This window comes from Aplysia californica, unplaced genomic scaffold (genome assembly GCF_000002075.1).
Source record: "Aplysia californica isolate F4 #8 unplaced genomic scaffold, AplCal3.0 scaffold00882, whole genome shotgun sequence".
Taxonomy (NCBI): Eukaryota; Metazoa; Mollusca; class Gastropoda; order Aplysiida; family Aplysiidae; genus Aplysia; species Aplysia californica.
This window is the reverse complement of record NW_004798152.1, coordinates 221,513-234,294: the sequence shown is the minus strand read 5'-3', so window position 1 is coordinate 234,294 and position 12,782 is coordinate 221,513. Positions and strand designations below refer to the sequence as shown.

Genomic DNA, 12,782 nt, shown 5'->3' with positions numbered 1-12,782 from the left:
CGTGTGTGTGTGTGTGTGTGTGTGTGTGTGTGTGTGTGTGTGTGTGTGTGTGTGTGTGTGTGTGTGTGTGTGTGAGAGTCGGGGCGGTTGGGGGAGGGGGAGGTTGTGAAGAATTTATTTTTTAGGTTTTGAAAATGCTTTTAATATCGTTACCATATCATGTCTTTCACCATGAACGGGGACATTTTCAGTTTATGGTAAACCAAGCTTGCTTTATAGTGATGACTACAGTACCCGTTTACTCCAAATGTTCTCGTTGTTGGTGATTCAATTAAGGAAAGCACTATAGTTCCCAGTGACACTGGGAATAGGCCTAGAAACCACTGCAATAGGACCTAGGGAAGAATTGTTCCCAATGACACTGAGAACAGACAGGCCCATTAGATCTATTGTTCCCACACTGATCTACGTGGGCATGATGGAGATCTAACTAAACTAAAGTAGATTCTGGTGTGCGTGGAAGAATTTTTTTTAAAGAAAAAGGAATGATCATTCTATGCTTCCTTGATATTCAGTCGTAATTTAAATGTACGTGTAGATCTAGATATACATACGTATTTTGGAGACTACAGTACGGGACAGGTAGAAATCCTTCCCCATTCTTCTTTCTTCTATATCTAGATCTAGTTCTAGTTCTAGATCTAGATCCAGATCTGTTCTACGGTCAAGTTTAAGCCCTAAGTAAGAGAAGAGAATAAAAGTAGGCTGAACTGAAGTGAGAAGAGAGTCTACAATGTAAAGACGTCTGATTTATATATGCAAAAGAGTTCCGTTGTCACTGGGAATAGTTTCTGTATCTATCCCCAGTGTCACTGGGAATAGTCACTTAGTTCAATTAGTTTTGGCGAACAGCAATGGTACGTTCATAAAATAACATTGTCTGCATTGGTGGAATATTGTGTATTTATTGGTATTCTTTGTATGTTTATTTGTGTGTTTGAAAATTACGTGTTTATGTACATGTATTGGCCACTGTAACCAAAACCACTCCCTACCCCAGAAGAATCAGTAAAATATAATTTGTGCATTTTTTAAATCAATAGATCTTTTAAATGAATACCACATTCTGCTCATGCAACGTGGAACCGCCGAGCAGGCAGGTGAACGATTTTGTTGAGGCAGCAAAAGAAGACAGCTCAAAGAGTCATAGAATGCAGGAGATTAACCATATATTTTGAATACCTTGTAAGATAGATAGATAGATAGATAGGTAAATAGATAGATAGATAGATAGATAGAGAGATAGAGAGATAGATAGAGAGATAGATGGATAGATAGATAGATAGATAGATAGATAGATAGATAGATAGATAGATAGATAGATAGATAGATAGATAGGTAGATAGATGGATAGATAAATAAATAAATAGATAGATAGATAGATAGATAGATAGATAGATAGATAGATAGATAGATAGATAGATAGATAGATCATTTGAGCAAAAAGCTTGTAGGTAGTTTTAACAATACACGTTAGGTGAACGGTTGGATACATTCCAGCAAAACAGGATAGATAGAGGAAAGGGTTTGTGAATGAATGAATGTATAGATACACAAGTTATAATTACATATATTGAAAACCAACCCAGATAATGGTATATGAAAAGTCACATCCTTGTCTTGACGTGGAAAAGTATAATCATGATGAATGAATACTTTCGCCGCTTGCGTCATCGTACTTTGAAGGTTTTCAAAAAAATATAAAACGTTACAGCTATTTCCGACAGGGGGTCAGTAACTACGTTTGTCTTGTTGGTGAATAACCCTTGCAGTAAAATCTAAAATAAAAAAATCTAATCAGAGCTTTCAACTCTGTCAGAAAATAGCTAGAAGTGAATTGAGTCTTGTTTAAATTAAGCATAAAGAGTCCGAATACTTGTTCAATCATTTAAATTAAGCAGACTGCATTCTGTTCCGACAACTTGTTTCATTAGCCATGTCTACGAAGTTTGTCGTTGATTACGTTTCATCAATAACCTCCTCTTAGTTTAATGGTGCATTGCAACTTTCTCAAACCATTGTACTCTGAAATTCGATTTCCCTCGGCTCTCAGAAATACAGTGGTAAAGAAAAGGTTTCTTGTTAGTTGGCCTGATGTGACTTAAGTAGAACTGTCAATGAAAACAGACTATATAAAAAGGGTGCATTTTGTGGAGAATAACGATTTTTAAAGGGGTTATCATTAACACGTGGATATATATATATATATAATATATATATATATATATATATATATATATATATATATATATATATATATATATATATATATATATAAAGCAGAACAAGGTCATCCTACCAAGAAGAGATAATGATAAAAATGACAATAGCAATAGCAATAATGATGATGATTATGATAAAAATAATAATAATAATAATAATAATAATAATAATAATAATAATAATAATAATGATAATAATAGCCTAATAATAATAAAAACAAATATTATAATAATAGAACTAATAATGATAATATCAATATTTTATAAATGATACTAATTATAAAATGATGAAGATAAGTAAATTGATAATAATTGTGATATAGATAACATTATACTATCAAAACATAATGATCTAACCCCTCTAATAATACAGTTCCATTTAAATACCTCATACCCACGCTCTAGACCACGTTCTTTCTAGCATCCCCTTCTCTCTCTCTCTCTCTCTCTCTCTCTCTCTCTCTCTCTCTCTCTCTCTCTCTCTCTCTCTCTCTTTCTCTCTCTCTCACTCTTTTTCTCTCTCTCTCTTTCTCTCTCTCTCTCTTTCTCTCTCTCTTTCTCTCTCTCTCTCTTTCTGTCTGTCTGTCTGTCTGTCTGTCTGTCTGTCTGTCTGTCTGTCTGTCTGTCTGTCTGTCTGTCTGTCTGTCTGTCTGTCTGGCTGTCTTCCCTTAAAAACGGTTTAAGATTTATCTTAAAGTGTTCTAAAAATGCTAGCAACCGTTTGGACTCTCAATAAACTTTTCATTGCTCGTCCGGAACGAAAGTTTAGATATTGAATTGTTGCTGGAACAAAATGAATCATGCCAATCATTTTACTGACTGTACATTGCTCACAGGCGTGCTTCTCCTGTATCCCTCAGACGCGCCCGTGATATGAGGACTGTCAAGGAAAACCTCGCCGTAGACTCGGAGATTTTGCTGCACGGTCTCCACCTGCCAGCTGCTGCTCATCTATAGAGCGATTATTGGATGACTGAGATGAGTTGAATGATTATCCTCTGCCTTAAACAGCATATACGGTAGAAAAAAATGTTGTAATCAGATCAGATTGAAAGTCTACGTGATCTGGCCTGTTGATAACTACATTGACTTCACTCTTATACATCGCAGGTTTTTTAAAATCTCGGATTCCCTTACAAAATGCACTACAATTCAAATTCTTCATAAATATGAGACCGATCAACAATCATCATGCTCACTCAATGTAATACAACGTCAGCCTTGAATCTTGATCGGGTTTTATGTTGGGCCAGTAACAATGCCTCGATAAACTCGACCCAGGACAACGAAACAACCACAGACGTCACCGAGGACACTAATGAGGACATGGTTGTGTGGGTGCCGTATCTGGGCCTTGTCTTGTTTCTCGGAAGTGTTATTGTTTTGTCTGTGTCTTTTTACTCACGCTACACGAGAGCACTGCAGAGACGCCAGTCCCACAAAGACTACAAAGAACGCAATATCGACTTAAAGAGGACCAGACTGCACTGCATCATGCATATGGCACCAAAGCCAAGCCAAGAAGATTACTTTGCCTTGGAAAACGAGGAAGCCACTAACTCGAAACGGCAGAACAACGGTACCGGATATCCCTACTACTCGTACAACCCCAACAGTGCACTGCGTCTCAGTTCCTCGTTGCATTCTGTCCGTGATTTCGCCGCGTCTGACCCTGACCTCCCGTCCTATGAGCAATCGTCTCGCCGCGTGTCCATACACGCACTACATCCCAGTCAGCTGCCACAACATCTCCTGAGGCGGGCTGATTTCCCACAGAAGACCCGTCCGAGGTACCGCGAGCGGCAGGGCTTGTACTCTCAATGCCACCATTGCCAGTGCTGTTGCCACAGACACCCAGATCGGTGGAACACTCAGCCAGCGCAAATGGATACTTCAGTGGAGAAAGAAGATAAAGAAGTGCTCACCAACGCACTTAATGCTAGAAGACGATGTCTTAGCAGTATGCATAAAAAACGCAATTTATCTCTTGCAAAGTCATTGAAGCGAGACAAAAAAGCTTTTCATAACGATATTGAACCCAAACCACTAAAACAAAAGGGCGCAAAACTCACCAGATCTGAAAAGAAAAAGCAGTCTTTAGAGATAAAACATTCGGACTTTCAGCCGGAGTCATCCGAGGCCCGACCTTTCCCCAGCACGGGCGGCCAGGATACGACGACAGGTGCTGGTGAGTACACACATTCTGCCCAATCCAGACATCAGGACAGTATCGCCTATACTTCAGGGGAGAAAAGTGAATCTACGGTAGAGGACATCTATATATCCCCTCAAACCAAAGAGTCAGACAGTCCACCCAGTACACTCTCATCTCCTGGTTCGAGCCGTTCCCAGGAAGATATATCAGCTTTACCTCCGGACAGAGGCAAGAAAAGGATATCGCTTCCCCGGCAGACCACCAGCAGAGATAAGACTGCATCCGTTCTGGAGTCCGGTTCGACACATCTCACTGGCTTCACGAACTACGCTTTTGACCAAGGTCCTAGCGACGTGGATGAGATTATTTGTCCTTCCGACAATACAAAATTGGTCAGCAGCGTTCACAAAAATTGTTCAGAATCTCGACCGGAATCTCAAGAACAACATTTTCAACGTACACGTACTTCATTTCCAATATTTACACCGGTGCCTACAATACACAGTAGTGAAGAGCTAATTGCAGAAGACATGGCATCTACCAACAGTAATTTGCTGCATGATCGAAATGAAAACCATGAAAGCAGTTCACACGGCGATAGGAAAACTACAGGAGAGCTCACCTGCAACTGCTCAGATTTTTCTGTTGGAAAAGAAGCTTCCAGAAGACAAGTTGAAGGAGGGGGTTGGGTGGAAGACAGTGCGCGATCGAAAGACAAATGCGCGACGAAAAGAGATTCGCAAATGTTTTCAAGTGCAAAAAATACAAGTTATTTTTCCAAACCAATGGATTCAAATGCTGGAAATACTGAGCAGATTTATTGTATCGCCGACCATGCCACTTTCACCAAAGGAGACGAGAGAACAATGGAAGTATGATGTTTTGCTCACGCTATTAGAAAGTATTGAGGAAAAAATCTCCAGGTGTTACAGATATACAGATTCGGAATTGTTATGTGGTGCTTGTATTAGTAGTGAGAATGTAAATAGAACTATTTTAGAACTATGAATTATTGGTTTTTCAACTAAAATTTTACAATATTTTCAACTTCTTCAACTGTTTTGATTAACACCGTAAAACCAGGCCGTGCTGTGAACCAGCGTGAAAACAGCCTACTCGAGTCCTGGTGCGCTCATATGACCTTAATATTATGCAGTTGCGAGCGCCGTAAAACTCTAGCCAAAACAAACAAATAATATTAGAGACATTACGGTCAGCGCAACATGCCCCCCCCCTTCCTCCCCGTCTGATATCAAGAACTCACAGCATATCTGTTACACCCCAGGCAGCATCGTCTGAAAACTCTTTGAAATCGATATCACAGACAGCTGTAATCTTCGATTTCTCGTCTTATTTAACGAGATATTTGTTGACATCACACCACGATCTCATTTCTTTTGTTTTCATAGCCAGAGCAAAGGTCTAATTTGTTTTCCTTCTAATCAATTGAGGCGCCTCATCTAATGAGGTCATTGCTATGCTACCCCTCGACAGGAGGAAACATCCGGCACCCGCATCATTAGCTCTGGTTCAACAAGCGCTGTGATGTGTCTACACGGAATTTCCAGAAACCGTGTTCCTGGGACGTCTTCATTAACTCAGAAAGAATGTCTTCTTTGCCTTCATTTTTTTCTGTCGCTGCTTGCAACATTTCTCCGTCCTCCTAAAATATTACAACTCCATGGCCCTGTTTCTCCGTCTTATTGTTGACCATGTGGTGCGGTAAGTCACCATTGAGTGGTGAATTGTGAGATTTGGTGACTTACTCTTTTCGCAGATTATTCTGTTTGTTTCTTAAACTGCGCATAAAAAGAAAGCTCAAGAGTCAGTCAGATTTTCCCCCATGTAGGGGCAAAGCTATCTTTTTGACACAATTCAACTGGGTTCGATTGACTACCTTGAAAAATTAACGATTTTGACTGTGAAGGTCAACGTCGAATGTAATTGAATTCGGTCGAATTGTGTAAAAATTATAGATTTTGCCCCATCCCTGAAGAAAAGTGTGCCTAACCCGAATCAATCAAAATTAATGAATTCATCTGATAGTGCACATTCAGTATTTGTTATGGTTGCTAACCTGTGTGGTGACCGCTGGCCAAAGACATCTTTTACGGTGTGTTCATATTGACACAAGTTTGAATAATATGATTCTACTTTCTAATTTCAAGATAAGCCCGCAGATCGAAAAAGGCAGTAGACAGTAAAACTAAATAGACATAATTGAACTTCAATCGATTTTTTTGACTGTTTTCTTTTTGGTTTTGATGAGACGTTGATGTCAAAGGGGTTTGTAAGTGATGGTGGGGGGAGGAGGGGGTTACATGACTGCGTTAATTAAGTCTGGGCCTTCGGTCAGCTTTGACACATCGGCCCGATAAAGTAAGATTTACCGACACTGACCGAGGTAAAGTAACATTAACTGCCCCTGATTACGGTAAGTAACATAAACTGCCCTTGTACACAGTAGAGTAACATTAACTTGACCCTGATTTGAAAAAAAGGAACATTAAGTGCTCCTGATCAATTACTACATAGCAACTTCAAGTTCAAATGTTTATTCATTGTAAGATATAGTACACATCGTAATTTCAAATGTACAATAGACAGCTTTTGATTATTAACCCTTATAAATAATTTTTTTCTTTTTGCAAACCCGATATCGTTCCAAAATTTAAATGATCACAATGCAACTTTGAATTAAAATTTGATGTTCTCAAAACTCATGTAAGTCTGTAAACGCTTCTTTCGCATGGACACCATATTATTGAAGCTCTAATATTCAACATTAGTCGAGAAGACAAAGGACGTCTTACGAATATCACGAGATATTTGAGGATTTCGTAGAGCTTACATTACACACTTTAGCGATGGAGACAGCCTTCAGGAATATACATGCCTGTTTCTCTTTATGTTTCAAAAGCGGAGATATTACCATGTAAATGGTTAGGATAACAGTACTAAACTTACGTTTACATAAACTGCCGACCTGCCTCTATGCTTGTCCTGATTAAACTATTTCTCCTCGTGCCAATTGCACAAGATCCAGGTTAGTTACTTGATGGGAACCATAAGCCGGAGAAATAAATGCAGACACCAGATCTATGTGGCACAGCCGAGAGCAGGAGACGCCGACCTCAAGCTCTCCCCGACTCGAGCCTTCCAAGTAGCTGGATTATAGGATCAGGAGCACGCCACACCTTCTCAATGTTTGCCAATGATCGCCTGTAACATTTGAAATTGTTATGTGGCATTGTGGCACTGTACTTTTGTTACATTTGAAGCTTATATGTTTATATTTAAACATTGTATGTTCTAGTTTACATATGTGGCCTTTGAAGTTGCAATGTGGCACTTCAAATTACAGTGTGGCTTTTGAAAGTACATGTACTAGGCGGGTATATCTTTAACAAAATATGCTATAAAAATGACACCAAGGTCCGTGCCGCCAGACACGCACACACACACTCACACACACACACACACACACACACACACACACACACACACACACACACACACACACACACACACATGCATGCGTGTAATACATATATACATATAATTGTATATATTATATATATAGAGAGAGAGTTGAATGTATCAATTGTATGTATAATGTCTTCCTACAGAAACTGGATTTCTGACGTTTACACAGTGCGGAAGCTTGATATTTCCTGATTGTAGAAGTGTGTCTCCTGAGACCTATAGTGGGAAACAGAAGAAAAAGGAAAGAGATACTCTGCAGAAGTTTTCTGCTCTGGTACCGATAGTAAAGCTTTGTTTTCTCAGTGATGAGTATTCACAGATTGTCATGACGTTGTTTCTAAAACAAACTAAGAGGGCTTCTACTAGGTCGGCTTACGGTTATTAAGAAAGGTAGATAGCTGTGGAATCACTACCTCAGAATAACAATGTTGTATCTGACATGTTTGGCCCTTTCGAGTTATAAGACCATACGATCAGAAACCAAAAGTTCTGTCAGCTCTCAATATCGTACTATTATTCTGAGACGTTATTAAGATATTCAAAGAATTGAATTCGAAAAAGCTTGAAATGATGTAAAAACTCAAAACCTTTGACGTCAAATTTCTCAAGACTCGGCTCATAGCAGATATAATTTTGTAATTCTCTGGTAGTGAAATGCACAAGAAGTGGTCAGCGCACAATCTGACAAGATTTAGCCTCAGATGCAACCCTTCGAGGGAGGAGGAAGTGAGGAAGGCTGAGTCCCCACCTGGGAACGAGATGTGGAGCCAGGTCTTAGGAGTATGGGGCACTGTTGACTGGTGGTGGAGAAGGTCGCCCAGAACAGGGTTAGGCGGAGAGTCCTTCTTGTTGACCTATAGCCAAATACCAGGGAGAACGAGACATATGATGCCGACGATGATGAAGATGAGAGAAATATTACAGTAAATTGTTGACGTATTACACCCATTACCCCATCACCTTCCAGTGCACTTATGTATTGAGCTTATTTTGTATTCTAGTAACAAAAATATGTTAAATCTTCTGCCACTTAAAAAAAAATAAATATTATACAAACCTCCCACATTTCGCACATGTATCAATATTGTCATTAAAACAAATGAAAAATCAAACAACTCTTCTTTTTTAAAATTCCTTTGATCGCCTCACATTTTGTATATTGCTTCTTTTATCTTCTGAAAATCAGTTTCCCCAGTACAACAGCACTGTAGGAAGACACTGAGGTGTGTCAGGGTTGCATCTCCCTCTCCAGCCACCCCCCCCCCACCCCCAAGGCGGTCAAATCTATAGATGTAATAATATATTATATCTAGTTATTTATGTACTTAAATGTATATTATAATATTTGTAACATGTCTGATAAAGAGAAGGGGTGATGCAGAAGGAGAGGAGAAAAAGTACGGGAAAAAATCAAATTTTCTGTGATAAAATCCATCAGATGGGGTCATAACGTCAAGGGGATAGCAAAATGGCACATCTCAATTCTGCTTTGTTTGAGATTAAAGGAAAAACTGTTTAACTTGACTATTTATCATCTAATAATGGTAAAACTCACCATGCACGTTTCTTTCGTGACTGCTAGCCCGTGTTTGTTTTAATTTTATCAAAAGATAGATTTACTATCACCTCTGTTTTTATATCAGCAGAAAAAAGATCTGGAGATGTCTTTCCTAACGGTATTCTGAACAGCCGTTGCTTTGCCATTGCTTAAACCTTTTGAAGACTCCAGGCCTCATCTCATGTGAGAGAATACTACCTCTCGTCTCTCGTCCTAAAAAGGTCTCATATTCCTTGGATTTGTCGTGTGCAATTCCATTTATTGAACATTGTGTCCTGGGTGGTTTCAAACTTGAAAATGGGTGCACCGTTATCTCAGTTGGTATCGTTCTAGACAACTCAATGGAAGGCCTGGTGCAAAGCCCAAAGGGGTCGTTTTGAATTTGGCTTGATCGGAGAAGTTTTTACGGTTCTCCACCAACTTGGTCTGTAGGAGATAGGTTGTCGTCGTTGTCGTTGTTTCAATAATAATACGTTCTGCTGTTCGTGGTCTTCACCCCCGTCCGCCCAGTGACAAACGAAGGTATTCACCTTTCTGTCTCTGAGAGGTTCCGCGCCTCGGAAAGCATGCCTTCAGACGTTGCCCTCTGTGTCAAAAACCAGTGTCTCAAAATTGCTTATTCTTATCTTTGACGTCCGAGTCTATAACTGAGCATCCGCAAAATGCATTTAAACAAAAATACACGACTCAGATTATACTCACCATATTTCTTCATCAAAAGAAATCAAATATTCGACAAATGCCAAAAAATCACTATCAATTGGTCACGTACTTTTGGAATGTGAACTGTTCAAACAATATACCAAAATGCGTTAAAAGATCAATTTAAATAGGAAGGCTTTCACTCTACAAACATTCTGTACCCAAAAGAGAAGCAATCCAACGAAAATTCTTATTAAAAATTTAATATACAAGCAATCTCTTGCCTCTAACAATATCCTAATTAATCTATGCTTTAACCAGGTGAACAGGGTTATTTATTGTTATTATTGTTGTTATTGACATTGTTATTATTATTATTATTATTATTATTATTATTATTATTATTATTATTATTATTACTATTATTATTGTTGTTGTTGTTGTTATTATTGTTATTAGTATTATTATCTGGGGGGGGGGGGGGGGGGGAGGGGTACTGGGGATATGGAATATAAGTAAGCTCCAAGAAAAGCTGTTCTTCATATTTTTTGTTTACTTATGCAGTATTATTATTAGTAATATCATTATTATTATTGTATTATTATTATCATTATTATTATCATTATTATTATTATTATTATTATTATTATTATTATTATTATTATTACTATTATTATTATCGATATTATTATTGTTGTTGTGTGTGTGTGTGGTTGCCTATCCGTTCGAAATGTTCGGAGCCCCGAAGAGTGTGCTCTTCGCCAGGGCCACCGCCTCCCTTGGGTAGAGGGTGAGGCAGTCCAACCTCCCTGAATCCTCCCCGAAGAGATGCCACCGCCGGGCCTCCGTGACGGAGCATCTCTGCAGCTAGTGCTCCAAATCTTGGGGCTCCTCGCTGCACAATGGACATATTGGGTCCGATGTTTTGTCTATTCTATTTTTGTAGGCCCGAAGCCCAGAGAAATGACCGGTCCTGATTTTTGCCAGTAATGACTGGTCACTGCGGGACATAATAAGAGCCTCTCGTTTTAAGGAAAATGCCCTGTATACTTCCTTCGTCCGCGTGTGGCATATAGGGGGGTCTTTTGTAATTAGTTTTATCTGGGCGCACGCACTGTCATAAGTAATTTGGCGGCCTGGACCCGGCAGCGCTGTTGCCAGTTTGGCATTACTGTCAGCGAGATCGTTGCCGAGGATATCGCGGGGACCAGGGATCCACTGAATCGTGGGTTGAGGTATTGCATTATTTATGCGTAGTCGCAATTGGTCGAAGGATGGTGATGTTCCCACTAGTGCCATGCATAGTGATTGACTGTCGGTGAAGATAGCGACCGAGTTGGATGCATCGCACTCTTTGTCAATCCAGTCAATGGCCATTTCCAAGGCTCTCCTTTCTTCCTCGAAAGAGCACGTAAATATGGCGCCTTTCTCCCTCAATGTCTCGACAACGGTAGGGTTGGACGGGTTCCCCGTTGTGATGACGACTCCAGCGCCGCCGTCCGTTGTTCCTGCCCTAGCCGAGCCGTCAGTGTAGATATTGTACTGTGCGCCAAGCTCTCGTGCTCGACGAACAGCAGCGCTTTGAATCTTCCCACTGGAGTCACTCCTTCCGCTTATGCCGTACAGGTGGGGAAAAGTGATGTCGGGGTTGATTCCACGTTCCCAGGGCCTGGTTTCGAAGTAAGTGATGGGCCTCCTCTCGCAGTCGAACAGATGTGGGCTCTTTTTGCTGACGTCTTCGGCCCTTTTTCGAAAATCCCTGCGTCCTTTTAGGCGTCTGTGCACTTGTTCCGTTGCCGCAATTCGTCGAGGGTGGTCGTTGTTCAGTCGGAGGGCCTTCTCTCTTGATCGGAGACAGTTAGCATTTATGGTGGATTGAATGCTTGGGACCCCCGTTTCAGCTCGAAGTGCCTCGATCGGTGAGGACTGGGCCTGGGTGGTAATCAGTCGCAGACATCTGTTTTGAATCACCTCCAGATTATTTATCAGAGTTTTGCTCAGCCACGGTTGCCAGCTGCTGCTCGCAAAGTTGAGAACACTTTGTATATGAGTGAGGTAGACCTTGCGTAGGTCGTCTTTCCTCCATCCCCATTTTGAGTGCGCTACAGCGCCGAGCATCCTCATCTTCTGTGTGGCCTTGGCTATTCTCAACCTGTTTCCTGAACGTGAGCCTGCGGTCGAGTGTGACTCCCAGGAGTCTTGCGTAGGGCTCATACCTAATTGACGAATTATTTATCGTGATGCACGGCTTCCATTCCGAGTCAGATGTTGCGAGCGTGAAGAATGTTGTCTCGCTCTTTGAGCCGTTTAGCGTGAGTTTCCATCGCCTGCTCCAGTCAGCAACGATGTCCACCGCTCTTTGTGCCAGACTTTCGGCGTCTCGTGTCGTGCGTGATGAAGCGAGGATAGAGACGTCGTCAGCGTAGAGTAAAATTGTGAGATCGTCCGGAAGTAGTTTCGCCAGTTCGTCGATATAAAAAAGGAAGAGGATGGGTGCCAGGACCGAACCTTGTGGGAGACCTTGGTTCATTTTCCTGCTATTACTCAGTATTCCATTGAATCGGACTCTGGCTTGATGATTTTGAAGGAAGTCATTCAGCCATAAAACGTATGTATCTGGGATACCTCTGTCCAGGAGGGTGAGGAGTAGGCGTTCTCGCCAGACCGTGTCGTATGCCTTTGAAAAATCGAGGAGGACGAGTACCGATTTTTCCTTCTT

The 12,782-nt window shown here is 40.6% G+C and overlaps 1 protein-coding gene across 2 annotated transcripts in view; it reads left to right on the top strand.

Moving 5' to 3' along the window:
• LOC101851899 overlaps positions 1-8,975 on the top strand; it is a 49,102-nt gene extending 40,127 nt beyond the window's left edge. For both annotated transcript variants that reach the window (XM_005110371.3, XM_005110370.3), the window contains exon 2: positions 3,083-8,975. In XM_005110371.3, coding sequence (XP_005110428.1) covers positions 3,414-5,255 — 1,842 coding nt within the window. In that variant the 5' untranslated portion in view covers positions 3,083-3,413 and the 3' untranslated portion in view covers positions 5,256-8,975. The remainder of the gene's footprint in view (positions 1-3,082) is intronic.
• The last annotated feature ends 3,807 nt before the right edge of the window (positions 8,976-12,782 follow it).